The sequence below is a fragment of the Amblyraja radiata genome, chromosome 9 (genome assembly GCF_010909765.2).
Source record: "Amblyraja radiata isolate CabotCenter1 chromosome 9, sAmbRad1.1.pri, whole genome shotgun sequence".
Lineage (NCBI taxonomy): Eukaryota > Metazoa > Chordata > Chondrichthyes > Rajiformes > Rajidae > Amblyraja > Amblyraja radiata.
The window spans coordinates 17255569-17274573 of NC_045964.1; the positions used below are offsets into that span (position 1 = coordinate 17255569).

General features: G+C 47.9%; 1 protein-coding gene across 3 annotated transcripts in view; it reads left to right on the forward strand.

Moving 5' to 3' along the window:
* Positions 1 to 18555, forward strand: part of susd6 (sushi domain containing 6) — a 59481-nt gene extending 40926 nt beyond the window's left edge. For all 3 annotated transcript variants that reach the window (XM_033026796.1, XM_033026795.1, XM_033026797.1), the window contains 4 exons: positions 7770 to 7967; positions 10341 to 10479; positions 10772 to 11187; positions 14546 to 18555. In XM_033026796.1, coding sequence (XP_032882687.1) covers positions 7770 to 7967; positions 10341 to 10479; positions 10772 to 11187; positions 14546 to 14571 — 779 coding nt within the window. In that variant the 3' untranslated portion in view covers positions 14572 to 18555. The remainder of the gene's footprint in view (positions 1 to 7769; positions 7968 to 10340; positions 10480 to 10771; positions 11188 to 14545) is intronic.
* The last annotated feature ends 450 nt before the right edge of the window (positions 18556 to 19005 follow it).

The following is a 19005-nucleotide window of genomic DNA, read 5'->3' on the forward strand; positions in this document are numbered from 1 at the left end:
ATGACAGGTCTGCTAACACAGTACTCGGATAACACAATACCCCCCAGAAAATGGTCATCAAAAAGTCAAAATTGAAATTGATAAGATTTGTTTGGGAAAGGCAGGAACAAAGACAGATAAACGAAATTAAGATACAATTTAGCTTTGATCCAATGGTAGCGTAAGCTGAATGATGTTAGTATTGGTTTATTATTGTGATGTGTACTGAGATACTGTATTTTATTCACTGTGCTATTCTGGTGAATCAGACCATTCAAAATGTTGACCTGAAAAGTTAGCTCTGTGTTGCTACCCACTGATGCTGCCTGACCTGCTGAGTGATTCCAGCAATTTTCAGTTCTTCCTATTCCTAATTGTTCTTCCTATTCCTTTTGCTTCCAAGACACTGCTATTCATTGATGCAACTTTGACTTTCTTGTTCCCAGACTCTGGAATTCCCTCCCTAAATTCCTAAGGGCGGCACGGTGGCAGAGACCCAGGCTCGATCCCGACTACGGGTGCTGTCTGAAAGGAATTTTAAGTTCCTCCCCCCCCCCCCATTACTGCGTGGGTTTTCTCTGTGATCTTCAGTTTCCTCCCACACTCCAAAGATGTAGAGGTTTGTAGGTTAATTGGCTTGGGTTTGTATACTTGGTATAAATGTAAATTGCCCCCAGTGTGTGTAGGCTTGTGTTAATGTGCGGGGATCGCTGGTCCCGGTGCTGGTTTCCGCGCTGTATCTCTAAACTAAACTAAACTAAATGTATCCACCTCATTAATTTCCTTGTTAAAGTGGCAGATAAGAACTTGGAATATTTTGAGGCATAACTGTATTTCAAGCACTTTACAATCAGACCACTGTTGTATAGTGGCCCCAGCTGGTAAGTAGGAAACAGACCAGCCACAATGGCATTCGCCACACTCTCAATGGTCAAATCTTTTATTTAACCAAGGTTGACTGAGAGAAAAAATTGGCCGGGGCACAAAGAATCCCCCCTCAAAGTGGTGCCTCGAGGATTTCTTCTTCACGTCAGATAAAAATGAAACCAACATCGTCTCGACCTGTAACGTCACCTATTCCTTATCCCCAGAGATTTACTCCAGCTTTTTGTGTCTATCTTCGGATTAAACCAGTGTAAAATCATAAATGATAGGAGTAGAATTGGGCCATTCGGCCCATCATGTCTACTCCGCCATTCAATCATGGCTGATCTATCTCTCCCTCCTAACCCCATTCTCCTGCCTTCTCCTCATCATTTCTGACACCCGTACTAATCAAGAAATCAGCAGTTCCTTCCTACATACTTCTCAACATTTACGATCTTATCTTAAAGGCAATCATACTGATAGCATGGCCCCAATATTGGGGCAGCAGCCTGGCATTTTTTTTCCTTGGTGACAATCCTCTGGAGAATCTCAGTTCAGTTTAGTTTATTGTTACATGCACTGAGGTACGGTGAAATAATCTATCTTCTGGGTCAAGTTTCTGTGCACTTAATTACCTCCCCTAAGATTTCCTCGTGGCTCTGTGCCCCATATAGTTTAGTGCTGCTCTTGTGAAGTGCCTGGGTGCATTTTGATTGCAGTTGTCGTTGCATGTTGATAGTTGCTCCAGTATTGGGCAAGCTACCATGACTAAGTAGGTTGGCCTGCCTGGTTCGTCATCCACTCCTCTGCCCTAGGTAGTTTCATCTTGTCACTGGGCCAGGTCCTGTCTGCTCCAGTTAAACCATTGGGAGGGGGAACAAAGTGGAAACCTCTGAGATGCTGAACTTCCCCCCCCCCCCCCCCCCCCAACCCCACACACACACACCCCCACACACACCCCCCCACACACACACACAAACACACACACACACACACACACACACACACACACACACACACACACACACACACACACACACACACACACACACACACACACACACACACACACACACACACACACACACACACACACACACCTCTGGCCTGTTCTTGATGAAACTTGACTCCATTGAGTTTATCTAGGGTGTGGGAGGGAGATAATGTTGGGGGGTGGAGGGAGGGAATCATTTTTAATGGAGATTTGAGCCCCAATTGCACCACAGTTCACTTCCAAAGAAAAGACCATCAGACATAGGAGCAGAATATGGCCATTCAGCCCATTGAGTCTGCTCTGCCATTCAATCACGGCTGATCTATTTTTCCCCTCAACCCCAATCTCCTGCCTTCTCCCCATAACCTTTGACGCCATTACTGATCAAGAAACTATCAATCTCTAAAAAAAATACTCAATGACTTGGCCTCCACAGCCATCTGTTGGCAATGAATTCGACAGATTCACCGCCCTCTGTCTAAAGAACCTCCTCGACTCTATTATTCGTCCTTTTCTTCTAAAGCTGTGCCCTCTGGTCCTAGACTCTCCCACTACTGGAACCATGCTTCTCCCCTCTCTCTGACGCCTTTACTCAATGGCTCACTGCTGTGGTTGCCGTTTGGAGTCATTATCTTTTTGTCCCATCTCATGGAGAGGAAAACAGATCTTTGTGGGGCTGCACAAGTGCTCACATTCTCAGTGCTGTTGGTACAAAGGTCTGATTGTGTTTACACGGTGCAGGAGTACAGCTGCGTCAGGCTCCATGGTTAGGGAAGTGAAACAGAACTACAGCCCCGCTGCAAAGCTCACCAAGCACAGTCTGAAGAAGGGTCTCGACCCGAAACGTCACCCATTCTTTCTCTCCAGAGTTGCTGCCTGTCCCGCTCAGTTACTCCAGCTTTTTGTGTCTTATCTTCACCAAACACAGTGCCTTGCTGACTGCTGCTCCCTCTTGAATTCCCTCGGCCGCATGGTCCACTCTGCCTGTTCCTGAGAGAGTTTCTCTCAGTTAAGGGCCTGTCCCACTATACGAATTTACCCAAGAGCTCTCCCGAGTTTAAAAAAAAATCAAACTCGGGAAGTATGTAGAATGTACGTCGGAGCTCGGGACGTCTCTTAGCGGCTCATAACGCTAACGGCAGGTACTCGGGAAACGCGGTAAGCTCGTGAAGTTTTTTCAACATGTTGAAAAATGTCCACGAGAGCCCGAGTACCTATGAGCGGTTATTACCGTAATTCTGCGAGATCGAATCAGGGGAAACTCGGGAGAACTCTTGAATTACCTCGTACAGTGGGACAGGCCCTTTATGAAATGAAGTTTGTCCAAGCGAGTGTCTCTGTGCAGGAACTTAGACTTTAGAGATACAGCGCAGAAACAGGCCCTTCGGCCCACCGGCTCCGCGCCGACCAGCAATCACCCTTACACTAGCACTATCCTACACACTAGAGATTATTTACAATTTTACCAAAGCCAATTACTCTACAAATGTGTACGTCTTTGGAGTGTGGGAGGAAACCGGAGCACCTGGAGAAAACCCACGTAGTCACAGGGAGAACGTACAAAGTCTGTACAGACAGCAGCTGTAATAAGGATCGAAGCCGGGTTACCGGCGCTGTAAGGCAGCAACTCTACTGCTGCGTCACAGTGCCGTCCTAACTTGAGCAGGTAATCGAGGCCAGGTCTCCCAGCGCTGTACAGAGGAAGTCTTCGCAGTCACAACGCCACCGCTTGATAAGATGTTTAAACCAAGCCTGTGTTCTCAGGTGCCTGCATTTAGGAGCAGGGCACATCGTGCCAGTGTGTTGCGCAGTGTTTTATTTTCAAACCAACATTACTAAAATTATTGACTTATTCCCTGAGTCAAGAGTGCTTTATTGTCATATGTCCCGGAACGGAACAATGACATTCTTACTTGCTGCACCACAACAGGATTGTAAACACAGTGTTCAATAGATTAAAAAAAGTTGAATCATAAAAAGACCCACTATGGTGCAAAATCAAAACAAAGCTCAAGTCCCTAGTGTAAGCCAAGCCATTTGTTAACACATTGCAGGATGTATTGGTACAAATAGCTTTATGATTCCCAAATGTGGCCATGATTCATGAATGTTGCTGTAATGCTTATGGGTTGCTCTGAAATCTTGTCTCAAATGTATCCTTTTTTGTCGAGTGTGTGTGTGTGTGTGTCATCTCTTTCCTATTTGTATCTTTCCTGTGTGTGTGTGGTCTGTGTCTTTATCACATTCCGGTGTGTCTGTGTGTAGCTATGTCACTACCTTTCCTGTGCGGGAGTATGTCTATTTTTCTTCCCTTCATCGGCATGTTTGTGTGTCTTTGTCTGTATCTCTATCACTTTCCTATGTGTCTGTGTACTATTCCTCTATATCTCATTCTTGGTGCGTGTGTGTGCGCGTCTAGGACTTTCGTGCGTGTGATTATTCTTTTTTATGTGGTTATCCACTCATTTCTGCCCTGTCCTGCCTGTGAGCTGTGTGCGATCATTCCCCTCGTATTAACTGGTGTCTATCTTAGGCTGACCTCCAGCCCTTGTCAGTCTCTCATGCCCAGTTCAGTCTGATGAACGTGGAGGGTGAGATCAGCTTTTAACCAGCCATGTCCTGCGCATTGTCTGATCTCAATCCCTCTAACAATGGGCTGTGTCGTACTTGGACAGGAATGTGGCAGCTGTCCAGGGCACTTTTGGTGATATTGTTTTCTGCTGTAGCAGCGAGCTAGTTTGTGGTTGAAAAGGAAGATCTTGCATTTTTGCAAGACTTTTCCTGTCAAGGAGCACCCAGCCGCGGTTGACAACTAATGAGGTATCTTAGGAGTCTGATTATTCTGTAATGAGGGGTTAGATACTCAGACACGGGGTGCAATCTTGCCGTCTAAAGAGTGGCGGATCTCTGGAATTCTCTGCACAGTGGAGTCTCGGTCATGGATGATATTCAGGACAGAGACCAACAGACTTTTACATATTGAGTTAGTGCAAGGAAGTGCTGAGGTAAGAGATCAGCCATGAGCTTACTGAGTAGCAGATCAGGCATAAGGTGTTTAAGAAGGAACTGCAGATGCTGGAAAATCGAAGGTAGACAAAAATGCTGGAGAAACTCAGCGGGTGAGGCAGCATCTATGGAGCGAAGGAAATAGGCAACGTTTCGGGTAGAAACCCTTCTTCAGACATAAGGTGTTGATATCCTGTTTCTGCCACCTATTTTTTAATCTTAATGTAGAAATGCTTTGTAGCCGATGTGGACACAGCTGATCATAACCGAGAGGCTGTACAAAATGGAGCCGTAGGATCTTTTATACCAGTCTCCGATGGCACTCACTCTGGGCTGTTCAAGGATGACCGGCTGGGTTTTATATTCCAGTCTCTGGTGTGGGACTTCTGACCCACAGCCGTCTGCCCGACAGGTGGACAAGTGGCCAACTGAAGCTCAGCTGACAATTAGAACATAGACCAGTACAGGCACCGGAACTGGCCCTTTGGCCCACAATGGTCACTAATTCACAAGTTATAAGAGTAGAATTAGGCCATTCGGCCCATCGAGTCTACTCCGCCATTGATCATGGCTGATCTCTGCCTCCTAATCCCATTTTCCTGTCTTCTCCCCATAACCCTTGACACCCATTGAAATCAAGAATTTGTCTATCTCTGCATTAAAAATGTCCACTGACGGGCTCCACAGCCCTCCGTGGCAATGAGTTCCACAGATTAACTACCCTCTGAGTAAAGAAGGTAGCAACCAATGTTGGTTCCAAACATGAATGCTGCCAAGTTGAACTGATTTGATCTGCCTGTATGTGATTATGTGATCCTTCTATTCCTTGTGCTTCCATGTGCCTGTCTAAAAGTCTCTTTAATATCACTATCGTATCTGCCTCCACCACCACCCCTGGCACTGCGTTCAAGCCCCCCCACCACTCCCTGTGCAACAAACACCTGCCCTGTACATCTCCATTAAACTTTCCCCCTCTCACCTAAGAGCCATGCCCTCTAGTGTTGGACATTTCCACCCTGGGGGAAAAAGCTTCTGACTGTCATTTCTCTCTAAGCCTCATATAATTTTATATACTTATATGGGTGGGACGGTGGCACAGCGGTAGAGTTGCTGCTGTACAGCGCCAGAGACCCGGGTTCAATTCCTAGCCACAAGTGCTCTCTTTACGGAGTTTGCACGTTCTCCCCCTGATCGTGCGTGTTTTCCCCTGATGCTCTGGTTTCCTCACACCCTTCAAAGACGTACAGCTTCGTAAGTTGATTGGCTTAGTAAAATTGCAAAGTGTGTGTAGGATAGTGTAACTGTACGGGAATCACTGGCTGGGCCAAAGGGCTGGTTTCCACGCTGTATCTCTAAACTATCCAATCTCCTCTTATAATTGCCGCCCACATCTTGAGAGACCATGTCTTGGCCCGCATTGTCCCAGCTTGATGCAGTGGTGTAGGTGCAGCCTCCTACTCAGATTCAGATTCAGATTCAACTTTAATTGTCATTGTCAGTGTACAATACAGAGACAACGAAATGCAGTTAGCATCTCCCTGGTAAACAGTCCATGGTTGGGGTGAGAGCAGTCCTTGGCGATGCTGAGCGCCCTCCGCAGACAACGCTCGCTTTGGACAGACTCAATGGAGGGGGGCGAGGAGCCGGTGATGCGTTGGGCAATTTTCACCACCCTCTGCAGTGCTTTCCGGTCGGAGACAGAGCAGTTGCCATACCATACTGTGATGCAGTTGGTAAGGATGCTCTCGATGGTGCAGCGGTAGAAGTTCACCAGGATCTGAGGAGACAGATGGGCCTTCTTCAGTCTCCTCAGGAAGAAGAGACGCTGGTGAGCCTTCTTGACCAGAGTTGAGGTATTGTGGGTCCAAGAGAGGTCATCGGAGATGTTGACCCCCAGGAACCTGAAGCTGGAAACAGCCCCCAACAGTCATAAGGAATAGGAGTAGAATTATCCCATTCCACCCATCAAGTCTACTCCGCCATTCAATCATGTTGGATCTATCTCTCTCTCCTAACCCCATTCTCCTGCCTTCTCCCCACAACTCCTGACACCTGTACTAACCAATAATCTATTTATCTGCAGTGCTTTTAGCATTGAGCTGATGGGGATTCCCACTGGAGATTAATTGTCTTGTTGGTGAATGAATGACCGTGTTCGGCCTTGGCCTGTGCCTCGAGCGTGGTTACTGCCCAGCTCTGAATGACGACCTCTTTTAATCATCCCCCGTGGGTGTCTGAAGAGGTCCCGTGGCTGTTGCTACGGCAACCACTGGGCCAGATGCCGACTAAGGTGGGCTGAAGGACCAGTTTCCATGCTGTATGACTCTATGACTCTGGTGAGGGATGGCTCAGAGGGATGGTATAATTAGATGAAGACTGCTGAGCAGGTGGGGATGGGTGGTCAGCCTGGAGGATCCCAGTGGGGTGGGAGACCAAGTAAGGTGGCGGTGTTGGGGAGGCCTTTGTAGTCTCGGAAGGTCACGTGGACCAGAGGAGACCAGCTGAGGCTATGAGCTGTGTCACTGGCAGCATGGACTCATGCCGTCTCCAGCTCCAGCCCTTTGGGCAACACAGTGGCACAGCGGTAGACTTGCTGCCGTACAGCGCCAGAGACCCATGTTCGACCCTCACGACAGGTGCTGTCTGTACGGAGTTTGAACGTTCTCCCCGTGAACTGTGTGGGTTTTCCCCGGGAGCTCTGGTTTCCTCCCACACTCCAAAGACGTGCAGGTTTGTAGGTTAATTGTAAGTTGTCCCTAGTGTGTGTAGGATAGTGTTAGTGTACGGGGTTCGCTGGTCGGGTGTGGACTTGGTGGGCCGAAGGGCCTGTTCCTGCGCTGTATCTCTAAACTAAGCTCACCGAAGAGCTGTCTGTGAATCCCGGCTCCCTGCATTCTCTGATCCTTGTCCTGTTTCTTCACAGCCAACTGCCGGCACCCTTTTCAACCGGAAAATGGGGGTTTTGCTTGCCACCCATCCACCTGCAACGACTTTGTGCCCAAGACAGTCATCGAGTACTTCTGCCATGAGGGCTACACACTGAAGGGGGACTACAAGTACCTGACCTGCAAGAGTGGAGAGTGGGAGCCCGCCATGGAGGTCAGCTGCAGACTAAATCCAGGTCAGTGTCGGGCTCCTGGCTTCAACCTGGGCCCATCTTGCAATTCAGGGCGGCACATTGGCGCAGTGGTAGAGTTGCTGCCTCACAGCCCCTGGTTCGATACTAACTGCAGATACTGTATGTACAGGGTTTGTAAAACCGCGTGGGTTTCCTCCGGGTGCTTCGGTTTCCTCCCACACTCCAAAGATGTGCAGGTTTGTAAGTTCATGTTGCCTCGGTGAAATTGTCCCTAGTGTGTAGGAGAGTGCTAGTGTATCACTACACTGAAAGTCCAATACCTGCTCTTCCACCAAGATGCAGCACAGAACGCCACAGGAGATCCTTTTTCCCTGTGGCTATCAAACTGTACAACTCCTCCCCCTTCTGTCGTGGGGTAGACTGACTCCCCCCTCCTCAATGGGGGAGGGGGGAGGGGGGAATGCCCACTCCCTCCTTTGTTCATCCCCTGACCTTTAACTGGGAAGAGAGTCCACCCGAGTAAGATGTCAGCTGTTCAGTACAATAATGCTTGGTATTCTGTGGCCCTTGACTCACTCCCTACGTTATGTTTGACTTATGTTGGCCTGCAGTTGTACATAGCAATAGCATGAATGGTTTAACATTGCATGGGCAAATGTTATAACCTCATGAACACCTTAAAGGGATATTAAGCTCACAAATTGAGCCCTGCAGTGAACACCCAGAATTAGGTATTCTAGTGACAGTATCTGATTGAGGTGCAGACCGTTCAGCCACTTGGCAGTGAGGACACATCAACTCCAACTTGCCACAATATACTTGAACCCCTGTATATCGGCAAGACCAAGCCCAGGCTCTCCTGTATATCCGCGCAGGCTCAGCAATCGTTTTGCTGAATAAGTCCGCCTTAATCTACCTGATCTCCTGGTTGCTCAGCACTAACTCCCCCTCCCATTCTGTCCTGGGCCTCCTCCATTGTCAGAGTGAGGCCCAGCGCAAATTGGAGGAACAGCACATCATATTTCGTTTGGGTAGCTTACACCCCAGCAGTATAAACATTGACTTCTCTAACTTCAAATAGCCCTTGCTTTCCCTCTCTCTCCATCCCCTCCCACTTCCCAGTTCTCCCACCAGTCTTATAGCCCTGCCCCACGGTACGAGTTCATTCCAAGAGCTCTCCCGAGTTTGCCCTGATTCGAACTCGGAGATTTACGGTAATGGCCACTCGTCGGTACTCGGGGCTCTCGTGGACATTTTTCAACATGTTGAAAAATCTTCACGAGTCTTCCCGTGCTTACCTGCCGTTAGCAAGTCTTCCCGAGTACCTGCTGTTAGCGTTACGAGCCGCTAAGAGACGTCCCCGAGCTCCGACGTACCCGCTACATTCATTCTCCGTGCTTACCACGAGTTTGATTTTTTTTAAACTCGGGAGAGCTCTTGGAATGAACTCGTACCGTGGGACAAGGCTATCACTGTCTCCAACTACATTCTATCTCTGTCCCGCCCACTCCCCTGACATCAGTCTGAACAAGGGTCTTGACCAGTAACGTCACCCATTCCTTCTCTCCGGAGATGCTGTCTGTCCCGCTGAGTTACTCCAGCATTTTGCGTCTACCTACGATTTAAACCAGCATCTGCAGTTCTTTCCCTCACAATAAACTTAAATCTTTCTTTGAGATTTTCATAAGGTTACTTCATCAGATTGAAGGTTACCACCTGAATCTGAAATAACCTTCAATTAGATGAAGTAACCTTATGAAAATCTCAGATATTTGATGTGCCGAATGGCCTAAATCTGCTCCTGTGTTTTATGATCATATGAATTGTGTCCATGTGCCTTGCCTCAAAAAATTGTCAAATAATTTATTGCCCATGTACCTGTTTTACTGATATAATGATTGTTATACCTCCTCTGGAGGTTGGCTGATATTAAGAGACTCATCACCCTCTTCTCAGGCAGCAACACTTGTGTCATTCTGTTTGTCTTGGTTTCATTCCCAACCCCACCCCACTTTCACAGACATTTCCTTTGTCCTCTGGAGTCCTCCTCCTCTACAATTTAGAACGTATCCAGTTTCAAACTTTTCCCAGCTCTGATCAAAGTTCACTGACTTGAAACGTGAGCTCTGTTTCTCTCTCTGCAAATGCTTCCTGGCCCGCTGGGCATTTCATGCATTTTCCAACTTTATTTCCCTTTCCACAAACCTGATCCCTCCGGTTTTAACCACGTCAATGTTGTCCCTGGCTGACCTTCTGAGCACCTTCAGCACTCTCCATTTCCTATTCAGAGACACGTGCTAAATCTTGACCGCTGGTGCTGTCTGTGTGGAGTTTCCATGTTCTCCGTGTGACTGCACGGGTGCTCTGGTTGCCTCTCACGTGGTGCGCTCACTCTGTTTACCCTTCTCCGTTTAGCTAAAAAGAGCGGGGAGAATATCGGGGTGCCGACACTGTCGATCGTGGCGTCCACGGCCAGCTCTGTTGCCCTCATCCTCCTCCTGGTCGTCCTCTTTGTTCTGCTGCAACCCAAACTCAAGTCGTTCCACCACAGCAGGTGAGGGAAGGTCTGGCGGGGAGGTGCGTGAGAGAGGAGAGTGGGGCGCGAGGGGGAGGGGAGTGCAGGGGGAGAATGGGTGGTGCAAGGTGCCGTGGGGGAGCGTGTGGGGTGTAGGTAGTAGTGAGAGAGACCATGAAGGAGCAGAGTGGGTTGGCGGGGAGTATGGGTGGCGTGGGGGAAAGAGCGGGAGTGGGGAATAGGTAGTATTGAGGGAATGCCATGGGGAAGAGGAGTGGGTTTGCGGGGAGCATGGGGAATTTGACTAACGGACGTGTGTTTGTGCCGCCAGGCGGGACCAGGGCGTGTCCGGCAACCAGGTCTCCATCGTGGTGGACGGAGTCCCCGTCTCGCTGCCCTCCTATGAAGAGGCTGTGTACGGCAGTTCGGGCGCCGCCATCGCCCCCTCCGGCTCGCGGGTGCAGATCGTCATGGCCGAAGGCCCGGCGCCCGGAGCGCAGGCGCCAGCAGAAGCCCCCCGCCCCGGGGGAGGGGGGGACGGCAGCCCCGGCCCATCCCAGCCCTACACCACCAGCAGCAGCAGCAGCCGCTCAGAGACTGTTCTCATCCACCACCCCGCACCCTCCTTGCCCGACAATTCCCGCCGGGGACCCCTCAGGCTCTCACAGTCTTCCGACACTCAGGACTCGGAGAGCAGTGACGTCCACAGTCTCCTGTCTCTCAACTCCCCCGCAGGATCTACTGACGGTGAGCGGGGAACCTCTTGGCCTGATGTTGTCTCTACGGGCACTGAAAGCTGGTGGTCGGGGAGGTTCACCAGAGCTGGAAAGGGTGCAGAGAAGATTTACAAGGATGTTGCCAGGACCAGAGGGTCTGAGCTATAGGCAGAGGTTGAGTAGGCAGTGGCTCTACTCCTTGGAGTGCAGGAGGATGAGGGGTGATCTTATAGAGGTGTACAAAATCATGAGAGGAATAGATCTGGTAAACGCACAGTGTGTCTTGCCCAGAGTGGGTGAATCGAGGACTAGAGGACATAGGTTTATGGTGAAGGGGAAAAGATTTAATAGGAATCTGAGAGGTAACTTTTTCACACAAAGGTTGGTGGGTGTATGGAATAAACTGCCAGAGGAGGTAGTTGAGGCTGGGACTATCCCAACATTTAAGAAACAGTTAGACAGGTACATGGATAGGACAGGTTTGGAGGGATATGGACCAAACACGGGCAGGTGAGACTAGTGTTGGCCGATGTGGGCAAGTTGGGCCGAAGGGTTTATTTCCACACTGTATTACGCTCTGACCTTCACAGCATCTAATGGGATTCACGTTGCATACCTAGTAGTAGATACACCATGATACCTTTAGGGAGGTCTAGAATCCCTAAGTGCACAGTGAATTAGATATGGAGCCCTGGAGTCAAACAGCGTGGAAACAGGCCCTTCGGCCCAACTTGCCCATGGTGACCAACATTTCCCATAATGCCTAGGCACGTGTATACCTGTACTAGAGGTGTGGGGGGGGGGGGGGGGGGGGGGGGGGGGGTGTCCATAAGCTTGGCTTAGACTGAACAAAGGCAGACACAAAGTGTTGGAGTAACTCAGCAGGTCAGGCAGCATCTCTGGAGAAAAAGATGGGTGACATTTCAGGTCGGGACCCTTCATCAAACCGAAAGTAGAAGGGAGGGAACTGGAGGTAACAAAAGGACTAGAACAAAGCAAAGCAGGGCCGGCAACAGATGACCAAGGAAGGGTGGAGCCCATAATGGCCCATTGTTGGCTGGGGTAGAGGTGATAATGAAGAGATACACGGATGTGAACAGTGGAACTGGTAGAACGTCTAGCTTTGGGGTTCGGGGAAAGGGAGCGAATGCAGGAATTACTTGAAACTCGAGAAATCAATATTCATACGGCTGGGTTGTAAGCTGCCCAAGTGAAATATGAGGTGATGTTCCTCCACTTTGCTTGTCGCCTCACTCTGACAACCAGGAGATCGTGTAGGCCTAGGCGGATGTATAGGAGCTCCTAACTAACGTACAGGTTTAGATGTTGTATCAAATTAAGTCTGTGTAATATATTGCAGGGCAGAACTGGTGGGCTAATTGGTTCATAGTCGGGCTGCTGTTGACTGGAAGCCTTTGGAAGTTAGTGAATTGAATTAGGGGCATTTTAAGATCAGACACAAAGTGTTGCTGTAACTCAGCGGGTCAGGCAACATGTTTGCCAGAGATGCTGTCTGACCCGCTGAGTTACTCCAGCACTTTGTGACTTTTTCCTGTAAAGTAGCATCTGCAGTTCCTTGTATCCAGGTTGTGATCAGGGCCTGATTAACTCGGTCAAAAAAGAAAACTACCAGAGTGGCATCTGTGGAGGATATTGGACAGACAACGTTTTTAGTCGGCACTCTGGTTCAGAAGCCTTCCAGCATCTGCAGTCTCTTGTGTCTCTGGATTAACTTGATGCCTACGGTTACTGAGCTCTCGTTTCTGCCTTTTCACTGCCCTCAGCTATGTAATTCTTCATCAGTGCTTCCATCTAGTGGACAAGACTCGCTCCACGCTCTCAAGTCTAGAATCCCCAAGTACACAGTGAATTAGATATAGAGTCCTGGAGCCGTACAGCGTGGAAACAGGCCCTTCGGTCCAACTTGCCCATGGTGACCAACATGCCCCACCTACACTGATCCCATCTGCCTGGTTTTGGTCCGTATCCCTCTAAACCCACCCGATCCATGTACCTGTCTAAATGTTTCTTAATCACTGCAATTGTACCTGCCTCGACTACCTCCTATGGCAGCTCGTTTCATACACCCACCTCCCTTTGTATAAAAAAAGTTACTCTTCAGTTTCCTTTAAATCTTTCCCCCCTCACCTTAAACCTATGTTCTCTGATTCCCAATTCCCCTATTCTGGGAAAAATACCCAATCTATTCATCTCATGATTTTGTACAACTCTATAAGATCACCCCTCATCCTCTTGTGCTCCAAGGAATAAAGCCCTAACCTGCTCAAAATCTCCCTGTATCGCAGTCTCCTCGAGTTCTGGCAGTATCCTGGTAAATCGTCTCTGAATCCTTACAAGCTTGACAACATCTTTCTTATCACATGGTGACCGAAACTGAACACGATACTCTAAATGTGGCCTCACCAACATCTTATGTAACTGCAACATGACCTCCCAACTTCTATACTCAGTGCTCTGACTGATGAAGGCCAATGTGCCGAAAGCCTATCTACCTGTGATGCCACTTTCAAGGAACCATGCACCTGCACTCCTAATTCCCGCTGCTCCATAACACTCCCCAGAGCTTTGCTATTTACTGTATAGGTCCTGCCCATGTTAGATTTTCCAAAATGCAACACCTCACATTTCTCTGTGTTAAATTCCATTAACCATTCCTCAGCCCAACAGATCAAGGTCCTACTTTGATGACCAACATGGCGTGTGGCTCGCTCTGCTCACTGCTCCCACATCAGGTTGTAATCAACGGGGGGAAATAACACGGTTCAGAACAATAATGTGGAACCTGTAAGAGACGGCAGGAGGCCATTTGGCCAAGTGTAGCTGTTGGTGTCCTCCGCCAATGTAGCCGGCATTCAGTCTACTCGCTCAGCCTCTTGCAGCCGGTCTGCTCACCGGTCCTCCGCCTGACTCTTTCCTCTGGGGTGGCCAGACAGGCCTACCGGGTGGATTCCCGGTCAGCGGCGCGGGCCCTCGATCCGGATATCAGGGCAGGAAAATGGAAGTCTTTATTAAAATCTTAGTTTTATGGGGAAAGAGATTTGCAGAATTTTTACGAGATATTTAGGGCTTTGGAGCTGGAAGTGACATCAGCAGCAGTGTGGGGTAAGGCTGCCTTTCACACCGGGGAGATGATAGTATGTGTAGGAAGGAACTGCAGATGCTGGTTTAACTCAGTGGGACAGGCAGCATCTCTGGAGAGAAGGATTGGGTGACGTTTCGAGTTGAGACCATTCTCGACCCGAAATGTCACCCATTCCTTCTCTCCAGAGATGATAGTATGTTCTCTTGTTTGCTGTAAGGTTATGAATGATTAGCTTGTCTCTTGACCCATTTGCGCTTCACTCAAACCCTGTTCTCTTTTCTTTCAGATATTCCACTGCTCAAGGACGCTTAACGTGATGGGTGCGGGGTATACTGCTCAGCTTCACCATCCTCTTCAGCACTTGATCCACCTTCTCCAGCTCACTCACTCTATTCCAAGACCCCAAGCCAGAGAGATGCTCATTGCCCACTGGTGACAGGGACGTGATAGTGACGCTGTTTGTTCTGGGTATGTTCTGCCAGTGGAATTAACCGGTGTGACCCAGAGGTTGCCTTCACTCACGCTGGTTAATTCTGGGCGAGGTGACTGTGCAGCAAGGGATGAATAACCCTGATATTTGCAGTGCAGGGCTGGGATTTGATGGAACATGGTGGGTGAGAGCTTGACCTGTGCATTTTATCCACACTTTCTGGTTTGGCCCTCAGTGCCGTTTTTGCATCCATCTTATTCAGCTGCTGCCCGGTCCACTTTAAAGGCATGCTCGCCTATCTCCAGCTGCTACTAGAAACTTGAGAACAAAAGCAGAACCTGCATTAGATCGTACGGCCTTTCGTGCAATAACAGCATGACCGATTCTGTACCTTATCTACTTTGCTGCACAATTCTCCCTTGGTTCCCATCTTGTCCAAAACTACTCCAATCTCCGTCTTGCGCATGTTGAATGACTGAGCATCCATAGCCTTTTGGGCTAGAGAATTCCAAAGATTTACAGCCGTCTCATTTTACCATGTCGTGATCGTGAATAGTTGATCCTTTTTCCTGAGACATGCCTCCTAGATGGGGGCACTCCGGCCAGTTTCATTTCACTCGTGTCTCGTTCTATTAAAATACAGTCTTCATCAATCTGGTGAGACATCCCCTTATCCCAGGAATCAATCTAATTAATTCACACTGTTCTTCCTTGGGTATGCGGGCCAAAACAGCGCACAGTGCTCATAAAACTGCAATGTATTTGCATTAGAGTCCAATTGTATCCCCTCTGCCTTGTAAAAAAAAAAACAGGAACTCAACGGATTAGGCAGCATCTGTGGAAAGAAATGGACATTTGGGTTGGGACCCGAAATGTCCTGATCTAAAACATCATCTGTCCGTTTTACAGATGCTACCCGACTCGCTGAGTTCCTCCTGCAAATAGTTTTTTGCTCAAGATCCCAGCATCTGCAGTCTCTTGTGTCACCGCTCTGCCTTGCCTTAAAGGCCAACGTACCATTAATCTTTAACTCCCACTGTCAATGCACATTAACTTCCTGGATTTCATGAATTTCTATGCCTAGTTCCTGAATCTGAAGTAGGGTACCGACCCGAAATGTCCTCTGTCCATTCACTCTGCAGATACACCTGACCTGCTGAGTTCCTCCAGCACTTTGTGTTTTGCTCAAGATTCCAGCATCTCCAGTTCCATGCCAAGATTCTCCATACATTTGCCAACTTCTCACCGTCAAGAAATATTCTGGTTTTCTGTTCTGTCGACCAAAGTGAACAGCTTTTCATTTTCTTGCATTGTTCTCTCACTTCAAAGCTGTCTCAGGTGGGATTCAATATAAAACAAATGAAGCACACACTGTTTCGGAGGGACAACATGAGATATAGTGATCAGTGGGTGACCTTTGGTGAAAATTGCTCAGTGCTGAATCCATTTTGCACTTTTCAACACCCCCTCCCATCCTCTTCCCAGGTTCTCTGGCCCCTTAATAAATCATACTTGGCTTCGGAAAACCAGATTCAGCATTTCAGCAGGTAACCATTCACGCAGAGGGACAGTTCACTAACAAGGTCATAAGTGATAGGAGTAGAATTAGGCCATCAGCGCATCAAGTCTACTCCGCCATTCAATCCTGGTTGATCTCTCTCTCCTTCCGAACCCCATTCTCCTGCCTTCTCCCCATAACCCCGACACCTGTAGTACACAAGTATTGATCTGGGATCAGGAAAGCTTGCATGATTGATGAAATGGTGGTCGAGTTGGTTTCTTCAACAGAAATAACTTGTATTTAGTCCACGATGTCCCAATGCCTCAAACGTTTTACCACCAAATGAGATACTTAATAGTCATAACTATTAATAGTCACAATCATTGCGAATTAATGGTCATAACTATTTAGTTACTCATAAGAGCACCAAAAAGATACGTTTCAGAGTTGTTGGTTTGAAATTTAAATTCTTTACCAATATAGAAACATTGGTTATTTTGCATCTCCCCACGAGAGCAGATGGTACCTTAGTCTAACATCGCCTGAAGACTGTGCAAATGGCACAGATGGGCACTGGGTTGTGCCCACCCTGGACTTGTGCTTCAGTCTCTAGAGATGGACTTGCATCCACAACCATGTGAGAGGCTGACAGGCGAGCCATATCTCAGCAGTGAGATCATTGTGTGGCTTGCTCCTTCTCCCACCCTAGATCACAGATGAACCAGTAAAGCCGACCCCATGAGTTCAAGCGAAGATCAAAGCTGGGGCGTCCACCTCTGAAATCCTCCTCACACCCACTCCAAATGCCTGCAAACTTCCATGGCTGGATTACCAAATACCAGTGAATATTCTTCGCCCTCATGTGGTGTAAATAAAAGGGAAAGTGGGAATCTATATATTTAATCTTTTTGCCTTGCAGATTTAAATGGTGTGTGTGTGTGTGTGTGTGTGTTTAACTTGCATTAGCCTTCACTTTAGGTGATGGGCCTGGAGATTTGGGGCCCCAGGCCCCACTCAACAGTAGACATGGACATATCACTTTATTTTTTTAAATATTGTCCTCACAAAGCATCTGTGCACGATACACTTGTATTTATTTACTGTAACAAAATAATTCTTCCTGAGGCACTTCACGGGAGTGTTGCCACAAAACTGAAAAATAAATATCTTCCTAACATGGCTTGTGGAGTGACTATGGGGAGTAGAGGCAGTGAACTTTAGGGAGGAAATCCCAGAATTTAAGATTCTGGAGGAGGTTATGGAAATGGGGAAAGATTAGGAACATGTGACTACGGGGAGTAGATCTAGCCAGCTGCTTGTTTGATGACTGGCTGATGACTGCTGACCAGATAGACCATCGGGGGGGGTTGAGGAGGACGAAGATTACGGTGTTCTCTTTCGCAAAGCCCATGTATAAACTTACACTCTCTGTGAAAACTCCACTTGAGGCCAGTGATTTTCTGTACATCTAAGGGCCTCACTAATCTGTTGATTCTTTGCTTTGTAGCTTGGGCGGCTGCTAAGCAGCGAATGACGCTCTGGTACCATAGTGTGCAGTAGTTTTACTGAGTATAGTTATATCCACCCAAACTCCTGACCAGTTGGAACTAGGTTTCCCGCAATTGTGCAAAATGTGTTTGTTGACGAACAGAGAAACCTTTATAGGACACCAGTCATTGTGGACCATAGCAATATTTATCCTGCTATCTTGCCCACCAATCTAATTCTAACTATCAGCATTTCTTTTTGACTTTGCCTTGTGGTAGTAAATTTTACATTTTCACCATGCCTTGAGGAATTGATGAGCCCACACCTCCTCCACAGCAACGAGATCAAACCTGCAGTGAACTTAGCCAGAATCCAGATGTTCCCATCTTCCTGGCCCTGATGTTCGAGAGGCTTCCAGTGTGCCAAGATGTGTGAATGTGCATCCAAATCTTGTTCTTGGGTTGACTTGCTTTTTTTTTTTTGTAACACGCCTGTACCTTGGACTCTTGGCTGTAGAGGAGAGGAGGGCTTGAGTGGGATTGGCCATTTCTTTTGTAAATATACATTCTCTAGCGTTTCCAAATGAGGAAGAGGATGCCATTGTGCAGCGGTGGTTGTACTGCTGCTTATACAGAGACAAGTGCGCTGTTTCTTGTAACTTGCCTGTTAGTGTAATGGAGTGGTGCTTGGGAATGTGTTGGGGTCAATCAGATCTGTCCATCTTTGGCTTTTGCTTTAAGGTTTCTTTGGAATCCTGTATATTGCAATGGGTGTCAAGATAGTATTTTAATATTTGTACAAAGTTAATTTAATTTTAATTGTACTATGTATATAACTGCATTTCTAAATAAATTTACTCTAAGTGAGGTAACGGTCAGGAGCAGTTGTTTTTTTTAACTTGTCCTTTCCTATTGCAATAATTTGTCCAATTGCAACACACTTAACACTGCCGCTTACAACCTGCAGGGGGCGGCACAGCGGTAGAGTTGCTGCTTCGCAGCGCCAGAGACCCAGGTTCGATCCCGATTACGGGTGCTGTCTTTACGGAGTTTGTACGTTCTCCCCGTGACCACGGGGGTTTTCTCAGAGATCTTCGGATTCCTCCCACACTCCAAAGACGTACAGGTTTGTCGGTTCATCGGCTTGTTATAAGTATAAATTGTCCCTAGTGTGTGCAGGATAGGTTTAATAGGCGGGGGTCACTGATCGGTGCGCATTTGATGGACCGAAGGGCCTGTTTCCGTGCTGTATCTCTAAATTAAACAAAACAACCTGCAGACTGAGTCTTTGATCATAAACCAAGGTCAATATGGTTCAGTACTGCACC